Below are 18269 nucleotides of genomic sequence, written 5' to 3'. Positions count from 1 at the left end.
ACCATCTCTTAAAAACAATTGGAGCAGATTGTGTATTAGGTTTGTGTACTGGTCTTTCTGACTCTCCCTTGAAACTGGAATGGAAACAAAGAAAATAATTCTAGCATCAATTTAATCCAAAACTGTGCTGAGATTATATCCAGTGCTGTAGAAGTACAACACGTTTTTAAACCATGTATAATGTCTCTAAATGATACAATATTAAATCAAGTCTAACCCTTGTGTTGTCTTAAAAGTAAAAAAAAAAAGATTTAAAAAAAAGAAAACAATTATGACAGGTATGTTGTAATAAAACGAGTGGTGTCCACTGATTAAATGCAGTCTTCCTGCATTGTGAAGAGGGAAAACCCAGATATTCAAAGTTTGGGATGAATGACAGGTTGTTTCTTCATAGAGAAATAGATTTGGGGTTTGAAAATTAAATTTAGCTGCTTTATTTTAGGGGTTTAGTGAAGGCGGGTCATTTTTTACCCTTAGGACAAGGGGAGTATACAGAATGTTAAGGCTAAACAACAGTTAAACAGAGATCAATAGAATAGAAAGGTTGTTGCAGCACACAAGGGTTAATATGAACTGCTGACACTGCAGCTGTGACACCAATTTGTTGACCGTATACGTGTTCACATGACAAACCAGGGCCTGTATTGGGGACACTCACAGTAGACAAAGCCCAATGCAGCTGACATTAATAGCCATTAACATTCCTCTACTTTGAAGGGCCCGTATCAACAATGTGCCGTTCTATCTGTAGCCTACAAGTCATCTTTTGTTTCACAACTAAAATTCATTGGACCAAGCATTTCATTATATTGCAAGCATTACACCCCACTCATAACGTTAACGTGTTGTCTAAATTGAAGAGGTCATATACAAAGGGTATCAAGGTCTATTCTCTCTTTCCAAAACAAACCATTGACATGGTTTAGTAAGTCCTGCCATTGGGAACACCCTTTTCAGTCAGATCCGCTTTAGCCAACATCTGCATAGCTGATGTGTTCATGGTGTCGGAGGTGGAACTGCGTTAGAGCTGTCAAATCCACAAGCAGCTTTAGGCTGTATCTAAAGCGGACATTGCCATTGGATGCACGGAGTCGCATTAATATAAATCCCATGCAGCCTTGTTCACAAGTTCTAACACTGGAATGTGAGATATAATCTACACTTCAATTAGGCTGATAGAATCCTCACTATTGTGTTTAATCATTTTACAATTTGAGCGTCATTATTTCTATTTAGCCTAGTTTCTCACTGTAAACTTTAACATGAGTGGGACGGGTGTGGCTTCGTGACAATGGTCAAGAACAACTGCTCACCAATTTGACAGCTCCAACTGTTACCCCCGACAAGGCCAAAACATCAGCTATGCGGGTGTAGACTATCGCCGGTTAATGCTTGATCTGACTAAATATAGGCCTTAATGAGCCACTTAATATAAATGCTATACTTCATCATTTTGACTTGAGTCGACAGACAATGATTAGAAACCATATGAACCCAACCTGATGGTATTTTAAAAGGAGATACAATTTTAGGAACCAGAAAAGAGGAACCAGCTCTCTCTCAACTAGACAAACAGTATTTCAGTCATCTGACAACCACTTACAGACCTATATTGCTGCTCAACAACCAGTTTTTATAATGGCTTTTGATGTGCGTCACACCTAAAACCACACAAACCACATTTCAGATTTCTATCACTGACTGGCTGGCTACTGAAAGCTTCTATCTACTGTAGGCTATGTAGTAGTACATTTTCTATACCTTATAATTTGGTTCCTTTACAACTGCCAATCACTACACCAAATAAAATAATATGAGCAAATCAGATCATTTTTCCACTGGTTGGCATGGTTCCACATTTCTTTAGGAATTAGAGGAACTTTAGGAAATGAAGTCCAACCAATGCTGTCAATGTTCATGTCAAAGGATATGTGAAAGGAGAAGTTATAAAGGCACATCCCTAACTGTAAAAATACCATCAGGTTTCTTCTCCATTTGAAAACACAGCACAAAGGGTTGTGCATGGTTCTTCATAAGAGCACAACATACACTACATAACCAAAAGTATGTGGACACTTGCTTGTCGACCATCTCATTCCAAAATCATAGGCAATAATATGGAGTTGGTCCCCCTTTGCTACTATAACAACCTGTACTCTCCTGGGAAGGCTTTCCACTAGATGTTCAAATATCGCTGCGGAGACTTGGTTTCATTCAGTCACAAGAGCATTAGTGAGGTCGGGCACTGATGTTGGGCGATTAGCCCTGGTTAGCAGTCAGCTTTCCAATTCATCCCAAAGCTGTTCGATGGGGTTGAGGCCAGTTAAGTACTTCCAGACTGATCTCGACAAACCGTTTCTGTATGGACCTCGCTTTGCGCACAGGGGAATTGTCGTGCTGAAACAGGAAAGGACCTTCCCCAAACTGTTGCCACCAAGTTGGATACACATAATTGTCTAGAATGTCATTGTATACTGTTGCTTTAAGATTTCCCTTTTCCCTAGCCCGAACCATGAAAAACAGCTCCAGACTATTATTCCTCCTCCACCAAACTTTACAGTAGGCACTATGCATTCAGGCAAGTAGCACTCTCCTGGCATCTGCCAAACCCAGATTTGTCCGTCGGACTGCCAGAGAATGCGTTTCCACTGCTCCAGAGTCAAATGGTGGCTGGCTTTACACCACTCAAGCCGACACTTGGCATTGCGCATGGTGATCTTAGGCTTGTGTGCGGCCGCTCGGCCATGGAAACTCATTTAATGAAGCTCCTGACGAATAGTTATTGTGCTGACGTTGCTTCCAGAGAGTGTTGCAACCGAGGAGACACACTCGTGGTCCCGTTCGGTGAGCTTGTTTGGCCGACCACTTTGCATCTGAGCCGTTGTTGCTCCTAGACATTTCCACTTCACAACAACAACACTTACAGTTGACCGGGGCAGCTCTAGCAGGGCAGACATTTGACAAACTTGTTAGAAAGGTGGCATCCTATTACCTTGAAAGTCACTGAGATTTTCAGTAAGACCATTCTATTGCCAATGTTTCTCTATGGAGATTGCATGTCTGTGTGTTCGATTTTATACATCTGTCAACAGAAAATGGTGGCTGAAATAGCCAAATCCACTCATTTGAAGGGGTGTCCACATATTTTTGTATATATTATGAACGAGTTAATGACACACAAACATCCTTACATAAAGTGTATTATATTTTATTTAGAAAATAGACAATGATCAAATTACTGAATGTCAAATTAGATTCAGAAACAGCCTAACACATTTCACGAGGAATATACATACATACATACATACTCACTGTACTGCAAACTGTAGTTAGAGTAGTATCTCATAGTAGTATGATACAGGTTATTCATGAAAGCCAGTCTTAGGGTACATACAGCATTTCTGTGCAGCAAGAAGGCAAAAATACATTCCATAAATATACAGGTTTCTGTAAAGCCAAACAATCTTTCATCAAACACATAGTGCTCTCTGCATGTTGCTTCAAAGAAGGCCTTATGGAGAGAGTAATCTTCCCATAAGTTTCAGTGTCAAAAACTAGAGGAGGGCTTAGTTATACAGAATCCATATTAAGGACATTCCTCCTCCTCAGACCTCACCCCTCATATGGATTTCATAATGGTGCAGTTCCATTTCCCCTCTCCCTTCCCTCAGTCGCTCAGCAGTCCTAGCTTCTTCAAGGCCTCTCGTCGGTCTTCTCCACTCTTGCTGTTGGGGCAGATCAGCACACTGATACCATGGGAACGGGGCAGCTTGTTCTGAGACTCCCCATGACCTGGTTGGGGGTGGCAGGCCTCACCCTGAACATTCATGAAGTCTTTCCCAGTTCCTAGGGAGGCCGGGCGGGGTCTAGAGTTACGCTGGTCTCTGGGGGACAAAGGGACACTGGGAGCCTGGTTTGCCCTGAGGGAGGCATTGCTGGCCATGTAGCTTCTCTGGCCCATGCTGGAGCGCTCCAGAGTGGCTGATTTGACCCTTACGGGAGGGGGAATATGCTTGGGTGGTGAAGGAGGGGTTGTAAGGGGCAAGAGCAGAGCTTTGGCATTGTCACTAAATTGGATTGGGGCTGGAAGTGGAGCAAGGGTAGTGGCTCGGGCTGGTTCTGTGGTAGCTGGGACAGCAACTGCAGCAGGCACTGGGATTGGGGTATGGATGGTGGCTGGGACTTGGCCAGGGGTAGTGGCTGGGGAAGTAGTAGGGATTTGGGCTGGGGCTTGGGTCTGGGTGGCATCTGGGCTGCGAGGAGAGGGAGTGGGTGCCCATGACTTCCGGGATTTGGATGAAACTACAGGGCCTGAGTCTCCATCCTCACCCTTCAGGAGCCCGAGCTTCCGTAGAGCCTCCAAACGCACCTTCTGGGGATCAATGATCGACCTGTCAATGGGCAAGGAGAGAGGGGGGCCTGGGTGACTATCTGACTTGTAGGACTTCTGGATGATGTTGGAGGGAAGCCTCTTGGGCTTAGGGGCCACGGCAGGTGGGTTCTTTGTTTCCAGGGTCTCAGGAATGGGGATGGTTAGGGCCTCTGAGTGGGAGGGTGGTGAGTTGGTACTAACAGGTACAGGCAGATCAACAGGAGGTTTAGAAGGTGGTGTCTGTTGGGCTCCAGGCGAGGCTGGTGGAGTTCTCCTGCGTAGTTGCTCCAGCTCACTGTAGGTTAGTGGAACTCTGAGTACTGCAGGCACTGGAAGTTCACTCTCCTCCTCTGGCTCATCATCCCTGAAGTCTGAGGGAGGGGGAATCAGCTTCAGATCCAGCTCAGAGTGAACCTTAGATTGACGTTTTGCAGACTTGCTGTCTACAGAGACTCCTTTAGGCATGTTGTCCACAGAATTATCTGAGGTGGCTGAGGATGGGGTCGTGTCCGAGGCAGAAGCTTTTGGGTCTGCAGCCAACTCTGGAGTTTTAGACTCAGTGGACAACACCGGAACTTTTGAAATAGTGTCCAACCCAGGAGATTTGATGTCAGTCATCAACTCTGGGGACTTAGGCACAGTTGCTATCTCTGGAGCTTTACGTTCTGTGACTACCTCTGAGACTGTGGGTTCAGTGACTACCCCTGGAGGTTTGAGATCAGTAAATGCCCCTGGGGTATTGAGCTGGGTTGCTACTACTGGGGCTGGGGCTCTAGGCTCAATTTCTGCAGCTGGAGCAGTGGGCTGGGTGGCAGAACCTGGGGCTTTAAGCTGGATACTGGCAAGGCTATTTGCCACTCTAAGTGGTGTAGGCACTATGCAGTTCAGAAAGGACTTCTGATCCCTTCCTGAGTCAGAATGCTGGAGTTCTGATACATCTAGAAGGCAAGCAGAAACAGCAATTATTTTACTGTCAAATTCCCACAAGTTCCTAAGCTTGGCTCGCACAATCATGACCCAAAACCTGGAAACATTTGTTAGTCTCCTGCATGATAAATTCCTGATAAAACAACAACATAGATATGAACAAAATATTTTTGGTGATACTCACCCTCCAATCTGGCCTGTTCCATAGAGAGGTGGCCAGGTTTGGCTGCCAGGCTGCTGGGGTCTGGCTCATCATTTGACAGGCCACTGTCCTCCTCCATCTCCAGGGACTCAATGGTGGACTCCAGAAACATGAGGCATGCCCGCTCCTCAACAGAGAGGTGCTCCAGACTGTCATCACTCTGCCCCCCCCCCCACACACACACACACGTAATTAACACAAAGAAGAAACACGGAAACGTAGACAAACTGCAAATGTAGAGAACAAACAGATTCAGAATAAAGATACCATTGCAATCAAGTGCTCCTCTTTAATCAAGATTACATAGCTATGTGGAGATGTATGCCAGGAATGTCTGTGTACACTATATCCTTGTATAATGTTAGGTGAGGCCTTCAAACCATTTTGCCTTGATTTTCAGTTGTTAATAGTCAGTGTTTATTCAGTCTCTCTGTTGCTTTCAGCTAGGCTGAACATTACATTGAGGCCCAGTGAGACCGGAGACACAGAGATGATCAAAATGACATTTACCTTTCACACAACACCGATGGAAAGACAATGTACCACAGCACTGCTCCTGGCTAGCTTGTATCCTATACTGCATTGCCAGAGGAATGTAATTGCAGTGGATTTCAGTGAGTGGCCTCTGAACAGCTCTGAACTAAACAGACTAGGTTCTGATCATCCTCAAAGCGGTCTCTCTCTGTCTCTCTCTCTCTTATTTCTCTCTCTCTCTCTGAACAAACATCCGAATCTCTCACCCCCAACATGAAACAAGCCCAGCAGCTCACTCTTATAATCTCTCACCCACAACATGAAACAAACCCAGCAGCTCCTGACTCTTATAGTTGGGAGACAGTGGCTCTGAACCCTATCTACTGTACACTGCATTCTAGGGAGTTCTTCCAAGCCACTGTGCCTATCCATCTGCATTGCTTGCTCTATGGCGTTTTAGGCTGGGTATCTGTAAAGGGCTTTATAAAATATATTGATTGATTGAACATGCCGATTTATAATAGTCAATATTAAATCTAAGATGGGAGTGAGAAAGGCCTTTCAATGTTTGACCGTTTGTCATTTAAATCCTTTCTAAAGTACCACTAAGTGTTTAGCACAAAGGCAGCAGGGCAGCACATCAACTAAATAAACTAGAAACTGGTAAAACCAGGGTCTCAAACATTTTCCTGGTCAGCGAGTGCTAATAACAGTTGACGTGAAAAGGGGCAAGGCTAGGGTTATGGCAGCACTCACAAAGCCAGAGTTCATGCTAACCACACTGTCACAGCTCCCAGTGCTGTCCATACTGATCAAGGATTCCATGGCAACGCCGCCCGGCCACATGTCACTCTTCGGCATGGCACAGGGACAGGTGCCAGGGGTTCAGGGGGCCTCTGCTAATTGGCTGAAAGTCACAGATGGATCCAGATGGGGAAGCAACTGAAAAAAAGAAGGAAGGAGAGAAGAAGTTTTAACGCTCAAAGCAAAAATCATTACATCATCATGATGCTCCATTTAGCAGAGCTTCCCGAGCGGAAATTGTGGTATTTCTCTATTACAGCCCATGGTAAAGACTAGGACACGTATGTTACATACTCTTATTCATGTTTTTAAACCATGTCTTTTCTTAGCACTGATATTTGATCAGTGATATCATGGTAGAGTTCTACAACAAACAGGAATCCTGTTACACGTCTCTAATACAGTACAGTATATCAGTGTATAGGAGGGACAATAGTACGCCAGCCAGCAGCTTACAGGCAGGATTATTACATCACCAATACTGTCTCCCTATTTAGCCTCTATGTGCCCTTATCCAATAGAGGGATACACTGACAAAGCCGTGGACAAAGCTCAAGCAGTGAGCAAAGGACAGCTGATTATTAGCCTTTGATTCATGCTATATCTTTAAACTGCAAAGGAGCATCCGGCATATGGCGGGGTCTTGTTGTGGCCTTATGCTCCACAGGGATCGAAGAGGATTAAGATCTTTAACCCGGCCACATACTCACTAAAGCTACTAAACCGTACCAAGTGGCACTGTGTGAACCTAATCACCAACATGCCACACCATGTCATGCCACCTGTTGACATCTAGGCTTACACTGTAGTTAAAATACTGTAGATGTACTAGTGGTGATAAATATGCATAGCAGGGATTTTTGGGCAGTTTTACTACAAAACATACCAAATTACATTTTACCATCAGTTACTATTCAGTTTTATCCAGGCATAGGTCTATACAGTAGTTCAACACATTCAGATGGTTCAGTGCCAGTGTCAAGGACAACTGTGTTGTATTACCCTCCATCATTTGATTACACATACAGAAGCAGAGAGGAACAGTAATGATAGTGAATTTCCATTGAAGTCATTGTAAAATGCGTCATCGGTACATCATTAACTCGATTTCCACTGAAACACCCAGACTATTGCTGATCCATCAAAAAGGCACTCAAGGCTGCTGAATTGCATGGGGTTAGGGTTGGGACAATTAGGCCTATGTCATTTTGATTACACAAATATAAGCAATTGCTAAATATCGCTCCACTAAACAATGTCACATTTAGACGTCATAAGGTCCAACTGAACAAAATGCTCTGTTCTGTAGCTGTGAAGTTATTTAACAAGGGAGTTGCAAGTGAAATGTCAATTTCTTTAAGGAGTTTTCCTTTCAGCCCCTCACCTGGATGGTTCCAATAAACAGAATGTTCCTTTGCTTTTCAGAATGACATGTATCTGAGTCTACCTGCACCTTTAGCAAGTCAATAACAATGGAAATATGGGCATGTTGACAGTAGCAAAACATGTGGGTCAATATAGGCCACACAGTACAGTGTTGGCAACAACAAATAGTGGGCTTTCTAGTTCACACAGTATCCCAGGGCTCCCTCCTTCCCATTTAGTCTAGTGCTCATATTTAGACCTACTTCCTGCCCCACCCAAACGAGACATAATAATACTATGAGCAAAAGACAGAGAGAAAATGTCCCAGAACCTGCCCCTCCCTAGTCTGGATACCAGTCGTTTTAGCCAACATTCCACTCCTGTCAGGGACACGGAGTACAAAATAGCTAAACAGAGACGGCAACCAGGCTTGCACCTCCCAGTGAGTCCCGGCCTACGCACCTACAGGGTTGTAGTGGGAGAGACAACCAGGCTTGCACCTCCCAGTGAGTCCCAGCCTACGCACCTACAGGGTTGTAGTGGGAGAGACAACCAGGCTTGCACCTCCCAGTGAGTCCCAGCCTACGCACCTACAGGGTTGTAGTGGGAGAGATAACCAGGCTTGCACCTCCTAGTGAGTCCCAGCCTACGCACCTACAGGGTTGTAGTGGGAGAGACAACCAGGCTTGCACATCCCAGTGAGTCCCAGCCTACGCACCTACAGGGTTGTAGTGGGAGAGACAACCAGGCTTGCACCTCCCAGTGAGTCCCAGCCTACGCACCTACAGGGTTGTAGTGGGAGAGACAACCAGGCTTGCACCTCCCAGTGAGTCCCAGCCTACGCACCTACAGGGTTGTAGTGGGAGAGACAACCAGGCTTGCACCTCCCAGTGAGTCCCAGCCTACGCACCTACAGGGTTGTAGTGGGAGAGACAACCAGGCTTGCACCTCCCAGTGAGTCCCAGCCTACGCACCTACAGGGTTGTAGTGGGAGAGACAACCAGGCTTGCACCTCCCAGTTAGTCCCAGCCTACGCACCTACAGGGTTGTAGTGGGAGAGACAACCAGGCTTGCACCTCCCAGTGAGTCCCAGCCTACGCACCTACAGGGTTGTAGTGGGAGAGACAACCAGGCTTGCACCTCCCAGTTAGTCCCAGCCTACGCACCTACAGGGTTGTAGTGGGAGAGACAACCTCACTGCACCAACCGCAAAGCTTTAATACACCTAGGAATGTGACTTTGCCTGCTTCCTAGAAAACATGTTTTGTCATTTAACTAACCGCCCTGGCTGGTGCCCTATGCTCTGACGTACACTCTTACAAAAAGGGTTCCAAAAGGGTTCTTCGGCTGTCCCCATAGGAGGACCCATATTGGTTTGATTATATGTGCTGTAGCCTACCACTGCAAAGACACTATAGATTTATTTCCCCTGGTTGACAAAGAAATACTCAGGAAAGTGATATCACAAGTTAAGCCTTGTAACTGCCTTCTCGATCTTATCCAACCACCTTCTTCAAAACAGTTTTTAATTGCAAATCTGAAGAAGTGCAAACTATTGTTAATGACTCCCTGTTCACAGGTACTTTCCCACTGCACTAAAAAAAGGAATCTAGATTCTTCAGCTCTTAGCAAATTTCAGCCAAACTCCATTTATGTCCCCATTACCAGTAAAACATATTCAAAACCTATTTCTTTAACTTACTTGCTGCGTTGTTTCGTTGTTCATTTGTTCAGTCTCAACCAGGATTTCATCATTCATGTAAAGCAGGGAGGTTCCGGCTCGGTCTGTCCGTGGCCTCTCTACCTCGGGGGGCACTGTCACTGTGTCAGTTTCCATCTTGTCCAGCAGTGTCTGTAACATTTCATGTAAACCCTGTTTCTTGTCTGTATCGAAGTAGCGGTGGTCCTTGTACATAGCATCAAGCATGGTGGCGACACAGTAAAGAGGCTCAGAGAGAATGCCACCGGATCGCTTGTTCACAGCCTCTTGTAAAGGACTTTTACAAGTTTTAACCCCACGGTCTGTCTGCAGTTTTGAGCAGGCGTTTCAGTGCTATGACAGAGGGTATCACGTCTGCTGCAGATGCAGTTGAAGAGATTATTTCTTGAGTCAGTTGTTCGAATGGAGCTAGCTAGTGTGTTCATGTTTCAAAGTCTCAAATGCCATTGAAACGGCAGCAGCGGTATGAGAACCACCACATTCTTGAGCATGCAATACGGCTTTCCTCAGTATGAAATCCCACATGCTCATGGGGCTGACATCGCTGGTCCAAATATCAGTCGTGAAGCTAATAGCAGTGACGCACATAGCAAGTAGCTCAGGGATGTGCGTTTCAACAATATTGTGTAACTCTGGTAGGGCAACATCTGAAAAATAGCGCCTACTTGGTAGTGTGTACCAGGGCTCAAGGTGCTCGACCAGTCGGTGAAAGCAAACATCATCCATGACAGAGAGCGGTTGATTGTCAAGGGCAATATAAACACAACATGCAATCATTTCAAAGCTTTTACGGAGTTACAGTTCATATAAGGAAATCAGTCAATTGAAATAAATTAATTTGGCCCTAATCTATGGATTTCACATGACTGGGAATACAGATATGCATCTGTTGGTCACAGATACCTTAAAGAAAAGATAGGGGCGTGGATCAGAAAACCAGTCAGTATCTGGTGTGACCACCATTTTCCTCATGCAGCAAGACACATCTCCTTCACATAGAGTTGATCAGGCTGTTGATTGTGGCCTATGGAATGTTGTCGCACTACTCTTTAATGGCTGTGCGAAGTTGCTGGATATTGGCGGGAACTCGAACACGCGGTTGTACACATCGATCCAGAACATCCCAAACATGCTCAATTGGTGACATGTCTGGTGAGTATAAAGGCCATAGAAGAACTGGGACATTTTCAGCTTCCAGGAATGGTGTACAGATCCTTGCGACATGGGGCTGTGCATTATCATGCTGAAACATGAGGTGATGGCGGCAGATTAATGGCATGACAATGGGCCTCAGGATCTCATCACGGTATCTCTGTGCATTCAAATTGCCATAGATTAAAATGCAATTGTGTTCATTGTCCATGGCTCATACCTGCCCATACCACAACGCCACCATGTGCCACTCTGTTCACAACGTTGACATCAGCAAACCACTCGCCCACACAATGCCATACACGTGGTTTGCGGTTGTGAGGCCGGTTGGACGTACTGCGAAATTCTCTAAAACGACTTTGGAGGTGGCTTATAAGAGCAATTAACATTCATTTATCTAGCAACAGCACTGTTGCACATTCCTGCATCAGCATGCCAATTGCATGCTCCCTCAAAACTTGAGGCGGCATTGTGTTGTGAGACAAAACTGCATATTTTAGAGTGGACTTTTATTGTCCCCAGCACAAGGTGCACTTGAGTAATGATCATGCTGTTTAAAAAGCTTGTTGATATGCCACACCTGTCAGGTGGATGGATTAGCTTGGCAAAGGAGAAATCCTCACGCACCGGGATGTAACAAATTTGTGCACAAAATTTGAGAGAAATAAGCTTTGTGTGCATATGGAGCATTTCTGGGATCTTTTATTTCAGCTCATGAAACCAACACTTTACATGTTTTGTTTATATTTTTGTTCAGTATAGAATCCTCTGGGGAAAAGGGTTGTCCATCAACCAAAAAAGGGTCCTTCAAACGGTTCACTAGATAGCAACTTTTTTCTAAGACTGTACCTCTGTGCATTTCAAGTAAATTACAAAGCAGAAGGGGAAATAGAGGTGCACTGTAAATGAAAGGGGTAGCACGATGTCCACTGTATGGCCTGATCTTCAGTGCACTTTGAACCGCTGGAAAGCCCTGGGATTCAGGAAGGGGATTGCCTTAGGTTCTATTTCAATGAGTGACAGTGATCTTATTGTGGCAATAAAAGAGGCCAGAGAGAGAAATGTGAAGTATGTCCTGTGACATGAAGGACAGGCTGAGCAAAAGCATTGCTGCTGTCTTGGTTGGACCAGGTATCTCTTCAAAAATATATTTGATCTCAAAAAGACTAACCTGGGCATGTAATGGTTAAGTAAAGAACTAGTTAATCATTTACAGTAAAAAAAGGTTCATAACAGACATCCACACCATGTTGTGCAACTCCCAACCTGCACAGAGTAGATGCATGAAGAAATATTCCATTAATGTTTAGCTTGGCAGTTGGCACTCAGTCTGCACCATTAAAATGTCAATGTCCAGGCTTTGGGAAAAGTTTTATTGATTGGCAAACATTGAAATCTCAAGTACGCATTGGCACATATCACTAATCTATAGTCCACATTAGAGCTTGCCTTTTGGTCTGGTCCCCATATGACATAACAGTGACTATGATGTTGAATTGTGTCAATCATCTTTCTTGTGGAAAACTTTCCCACAGTACACCTGTCTGAATCTATCTCTCCCATAATTGACCAACTGAATGGCAACTCAGTGCTTTTCTGTTGTCTTCCAGGGTGGTGTCTCAACCATAGCAGTGAACCATAAGATAACATGACCACAGCAGTGTGAACGAACATCTGTGTCTGTCAGTCTTCTTGATGAGAGAGATATATCCCATGGCAGGCCCCTGATATCATCACAGCCGTGTAAAACATATTAGATATAGTAGCCTAGGCTCCTTTACGCCTCTGTATAGATAGGCACTTTCACAACGGGGCCAATAGTCGAACTTTGGTCGTAATAATATAAAAACAACTGTACAGTAAAGTTTCCTGTTCAATTACCAATACCAGTGTATCCTCAGACTGTGTATAATCTACACATCGCATAGAATTCTAACGAAACATACCCTGTTGTTTACAAAGCATGTGTCAAATCATGCTTGAAAGCATAAAAACAGTTTCTTAGAGGAAAAATACTTCAAAAGATAATAAAAGTATAGAAAGTTAAACGTACCTGAGAGCAGTAGAATAATACTATTCACTGTCCACAAAGTGCATTTGCACTCAAAGAAACGTGCTGTCGCCACAATTATCCAAACCTATTGAAATACAACACCGTTTTTCTGTGAAACTATGCAATAAACCTTTACTAAAGCAGTGCGGAAGACTGGCAGTCGTTGTTGAATTCCAGGTGAGCGCGCGAGGCTCACTTTGTCCCTCCCCATAATATCTTTGTGGCCAATCAGCACATGTTTGATCGACCGTGTTTCTGGAAGAACCAATGGGGTAACAGAGGAACACCCCCACATTTAAAATAGAATGATTCTGTATTACAGGGTTAATGAACCAAAACTATAATACAATTTTAAATTGGGAATCTGGATTCATAATTGTAATTTTCTTATATCTTGTTCAAATCATTGTTGAAATTGTTTTATGAATGATATAGATTTTTATTGCACGCACATGAACTGCAATGAATTTTCCATTACATATCTCACTCACATTGCTGTCATTCCAAAAATAGCATGCCGATTTGATCAATTCTTGTGATGACAAGTCTTTTCTGACACTGAAAGCAGGTTGACGTCTTTAGCATATCTATGAAAATCCTAGAATTTGCATACTATTTCCATTGGAACAAAAGTGATGCCATCTCATATTTGCATGATGATGATGACTGTTGTCCCGGCTCTACCCTGAAATAGACACTGATGCTGTTCCGTCCATGAATAGAGGCGCCTGCTAATGAGTCTGGTATGAAGAGTGAGGTATATGATACGTGTTTGCAACCCCGTTCCTCAAATATTGAAAGTCAATGTTTGTCTTGGCATTGTGTAACCTGAATTTCCACTTATTATTAAGTATCAACAAACACATATCAAGCATTTTGCAAGAGTGCTTTAATAAAGCCATGGTAAACAGAGAGATCCCTTCGGGAAAATAGTGGTATGGCATTGTTAGCCATGTTGACACGAGGCCCAGCCAGCCAGTCACTAATTAACTAGAGTGAAGACTTGTGCTTCTATATGTGGTTCAGTTTTAGAGCTATGAATCCCTAGTTCTGAAAGCACTTGACCTGACAAGCAGCCACACTCATGTTTGATACAAGGTTACTACTACACACTACAGGGCTGATAATTTTGCCCATTGTTTAAAATAAATAATGTCAAACAAATTACCAGCAAATAGGCTAATAGAAACAAAAACATGTACTATACATATGTTTTTTTGTTATTGTTGTATCTTGTGTACCAAATAATGAATAACATATTTGATCTGCTTTATTGACGTCTCATGGTGCACCCTGCTGTTCCATAATAGCACGTATTTCCACACACTATTTACCAATCATTTTTATTGGGCACAGCATAATCTGAAACACAACCAAAACACACTGCAAATGCACCTAACAAGTTTGTAGAGTCACAAGCTTAATGTAGTCACTGTGTACTACTATGGGAATATGGGATCAAATACTACAATTTTGGCTATTTTAATACACATAGGTAAAGTTGCCCAAACACTTTTGACAACTTCAAAAATGAGGACTAGATACATAACGTGCTTTAATTTCTAAACGGTAGAACATATGTTTGAAAATACCCTCAAATAAAAGGTGACATTCTGTATTGTCGCCTCGTGAAACATTTGATCTCAAATTCAAAATGCTGGAGTGTAGAGCTAAATTAAAAGTTTCAGCTTCACTGTCCAAATAAATACGTAGAGGAGTGTATACACAATTCACTTACAAAGTTTAGGCAATTATTACTGGCCATATAACAAGTCTCATTAAATAGCAACAGAGCAGTGCAAAGCTTGCTTGTTCAATTAGTTGTGGATTTCTTCATTTTCCTTTTTGAAAAAAAGGGACCATCGTTCACTTCATTTCATCTCCATCAGAGATGGTATTACCATAATATGGTATGATGGTGGTTGGAGTACAGCTGTATCAAGACTGTTGATTCCATCTCTCAAGACGAGTTGCTCTGTTCTGTCTGTGGAAGAGAAATGAAAAAACATTGCATTCTTCTCCTTATGATATGAGTATTATTGGACAGGAATGATTGAGTACACGCCACAATGATACAATAGGGACAAAGTAAACATACATTGTAACATACTTACCGGTACCCTTGGCAGCAGAGTAAGTAGGTCCATCAAATGGAGGAAAGAACAACACATTGACACAGGTGGGTCACCAATGGGACGTGTTCTATCGGCCACTAATTACATTGTTGATAAAGATGTTAAACATTAAAGATAGTCATCCTGTAAACGTGAAGATATGTCCATGTTAGACCATTCGCCACCGGAAGAGTGCAGCCTTATTGCAGCAATCATTGTATTCGTTCAACTAATATACATCACTCCAAGTACAGAAATGAACACTACTCAAACACTTTGTCTGCATCTGTAACCACCATTCTCTACTTCTAACCCCATCTCACCTGTGCGTTTCCACTTCCACATGCCAAAGACAATAAAGGATAGGCCCCCAATCAGAATTAATACCATTGCCACCACCGGGACGACTGCAAGGATGGAAACGCAATCTGGGCCTAGTATCAGGATCTGTCAATAAATACAAACAGTACGGTATTACAATACTTGTATTTATTATTGGAACAACTTTGTCATTTGTAACCTCTAAAAAAAGACTAGTCTGGGTACCAGTCTTTTTAGCCAACACTCCACTTGCAACTCCTATCAAAGACTTTGGCAAATGACAGGAGAGGAGTGTAAAAGCTGAACAGAGATGGCAACCAGGCAGTGGACTAGAGGTGGACTATAGTGATTGCTAAATAGCACATAATCTGATGATATCTCAGGGCACCCCTTGGTTTTTCTTTTTTACCCCAACTGACATCCAACTTGTTGCCCCCCTGTGAGATCATGCTCTGCCACTGGCTGGCCATTTCTCAGCAGGGTTAGGTTGATGTGGCATGGGTAGAAACCAAAAGCTTGTCCCCTCCAGAATCTAGGTTTGTTTTCTGAACTCTGGAATGCACTGAGGAGGAGGAAGACATGTGTATCAATGGATCCACTATAGATTTGCTCCTGTTGTATTCCTAATGTTTTTTTTTTTACACATGAAATAACAATAGACAATGGTATGTCCACAAACCTCTTCTCATCACAAGCATCTCCCCTTTTTTCAGGTAGTCTTTTAATGTTTTAATGCAAATGGGGAGGTGAAGCTTTTCCAAGGCTCATTTGAATGTACTGTGTCCTATGTTGATTAAATGCAAGTTCGGGCCACTTAGGATGGTACTGCAGTTTGTTGAAGTTCAGAGCACCATCAAATCCATTGAAAGATTCCTTTATCATGATTTTGCCCTGCTTGTTGTTGTCCAACAATTCACAACCACAACGTCTCAGATTAACAAATATTCCTGTAATAAATTAGTGAGTAAAAGTAAAGAACAAATATTTGAGGCAAAAGTTCTAGATTTCCAGCTAGTTCGGAAACAGAGAAAAATCTGTGTATTACAGTGTGCTCACCTGATGTGTAGTTCCCCTCTACGGGATTGGTGTACCTAAACCGGGACGGTTGTTGCTAATGTGCGCTAATGTGACTAGAATGACATTGTAAGTAACAGCCAACTTTCCAGGACATAGACTTGTCTTATGTGGGCAGAAAGCTTCAATTCGTGTTAATCCAACTGAAGTGTCCAATTTACAGTAGTTATTACAGTGAAAATACCATGCTATTGTTTGAGGAGAGCGCACAACAACTGGTTTGATACATTCGCTCTGAAGGTAAATAATGTGCCTACATTCAGTAATCTTGCTCTGATTTGTCATCCTGAGGGTCCCAGAGATAAAATGTAGCATAGTTTTTGGTTGATAAAATCCATTTTCATATTCAAATGTAGGAACTAGGTTCTACAGTTTGAGCCCCTGCTGTGTCTCCTCCATTAATTTCACTACAGGCAGTTAGATTTGGGTATGTCATTTTAGGCAACAACAAACAAAGGGTTATTAAAGTGGTGCAGTAAGAAAGACGCCTGTTTCCTCATGCTGAGGAACATGTCCCAAAACGTATTCTAAGCAACTCCTTCAAAGGCTTCTTCTGAGATCCCATCGGTCTTAGAGATACATATCCATGCATTGGAATCATAGTAGCCCATCTGAACATTATCTAGTATCGACACAACACAGAATTGAGGAAAGTACAGCTGAAGTCGGAAGTTTACGTACACCTTCGCCAAATACATTTAAACTCAGTTTTTCACAATTCCTGACATGTAATTCCTGACATGTAATCATCGTACAAAGTCCCTGTCAGTAAGGATCACCACTTTATTTAAAGAATGTGAAATGGCAGAATAATAGTAGAGGGAATGATTTATTTCAGCTTTTATTTCTTTCATCACATTCCCAGTGGGTCAGAAGTTTACATACACTCAATTAGTATTTGGTTGCCTTTATACTTAAAACTGGATACTTTTAAACTTACACTCAAGTAGTATATATATATATATATATATATATCACCACTGAATATACTTATGACAAATCAAATTACCTTACCTGCATTAACAGTTGAAAGAGATGAGAAATAACATGCAGGTTTAATGCTTCATTTTAAAAATTTTCCAGCAGGTATAGAGGCCAGGGTTTCACAAACTCGATCCTGGTGCACATTTTGGTTTTTGCCCTAGCACTTCACAGCTGATCCAAATAATCAAACCTTGATGAATTGGTTATTTGAATTAGCTGTGTAGTGCCAGGACCCCCTGGTATAGACTATCACGAAGCTCCTTAAAAATATTTTACTTCTTGTACCTGTGGCTTGAAAAACACCTTTTCTCAGTCACAGGTTGTCCTTACACCTCTTACATCTTAACGTTACACAGACAAGCTCTTTTACCTGTGTATTGGCTTTATGCTCCTAAGCACCTGACTAGCATGACACAGCTCAGCTATTACAGATGCAAATGAAAAATATAAAGCAATTAAACGAACCCTATCTGTAAAAATGTAAACCTGTCCCATTCCCAACCAATTGTCGAGCTCTTCTTCTGCTCTCCTCCTCACCGGCATTTTATTGAAACATGAAATATATTTGTTATCGACTATCCCGGCCCTCAGTTAACACTACCAACTTAGTCCAATGAGGAATTTATTTTGGTGCATCTCAACAGCTCAATATCAGCTGCTTCAAAAGATGCACCGTCAAGCCTGTCCGTGTTCCTCGTACAGACTTG

At 42.8% G+C, this 18269-nt stretch overlaps 1 protein-coding gene, 1 long non-coding RNA gene and 1 pseudogene across 3 annotated transcripts; all 3 read right to left on the bottom strand.

The window, feature by feature from the left end:
* Window positions 1-3192: 3192 nt before the first annotated feature.
* LOC118360903 (specifically androgen-regulated gene protein-like) lies at window positions 3193-13242 on the bottom strand. 2 transcript variants are annotated; one of them, XM_035740451.2, is made up of 4 exons: window positions 13070-13242; window positions 6732-6917; window positions 5484-5661; window positions 3193-5310 (listed from the first exon to the last, which is right to left on the bottom strand). In XM_035740451.2, the coding sequence occupies exons 2-4, from the start codon at window positions 6834-6836 to the stop codon at window positions 3668-3670; spliced, it is 1926 nt and encodes a 641-aa protein (XP_035596344.1). In that variant the 5' UTR covers window positions 6837-6917; window positions 13070-13242; the 3' UTR covers window positions 3193-3667. The 2 variants fall into 2 exon arrangements, with proteins under 2 accessions (XP_035596344.1, XP_052341155.1); XM_052485195.1 differs by lacking the exon at window positions 13070-13242 and adding an exon at window positions 9847-13014.
* A 1225-nt stretch (window positions 13243-14467) lies between these two features.
* Window positions 14468-15675, bottom strand: LOC118360404 (uncharacterized). Its single transcript, XR_004820851.2, has 3 exons — window positions 15507-15675; window positions 15184-15327; window positions 14468-15053 (listed from the first exon to the last, which is right to left on the bottom strand). It is a non-coding gene; the product is annotated as an uncharacterized LOC118360404 (long non-coding RNA).
* Window positions 15676-15909: 234 nt separating this feature from the next.
* Window positions 15910-18105, bottom strand: LOC118360563 (major histocompatibility complex class I-related gene protein-like; annotated as a pseudogene).
* Window positions 18106-18269: the final 164 nt, after the last annotated feature.

This window comes from Oncorhynchus keta, chromosome 28, assembly GCF_023373465.1.
Source record: "Oncorhynchus keta strain PuntledgeMale-10-30-2019 chromosome 28, Oket_V2, whole genome shotgun sequence".
Taxonomy (NCBI): domain Eukaryota; kingdom Metazoa; phylum Chordata; class Actinopteri; order Salmoniformes; family Salmonidae; genus Oncorhynchus; species Oncorhynchus keta.
The sequence above is the reverse complement of the archived record's forward strand: the minus strand, read 5'-3'. Positions and strand labels throughout refer to the sequence as shown.

Coding starts and splice junctions, on each gene's coding strand:
- LOC118360903 (XM_035740451.2), bottom strand. CDS start 6,836: ATGCCGAAGAGTGACATGTGGCCGGGCGGCGTTGCCATGGAATCCTTG. Junction 5,662..6,731: donor TTAGCATGAACTCTGGCTTT/GTGAGTGCTGCC, acceptor GGGGGGGGGCAG/AGTGATGACAGTCTGGAGCA. Junction 5,311..5,483: donor GGAACAGGCCAGATTGGAGG/GTGAGTATCACC, acceptor CTTGCCTTCTAG/ATGTATCAGAACTCCAGCAT.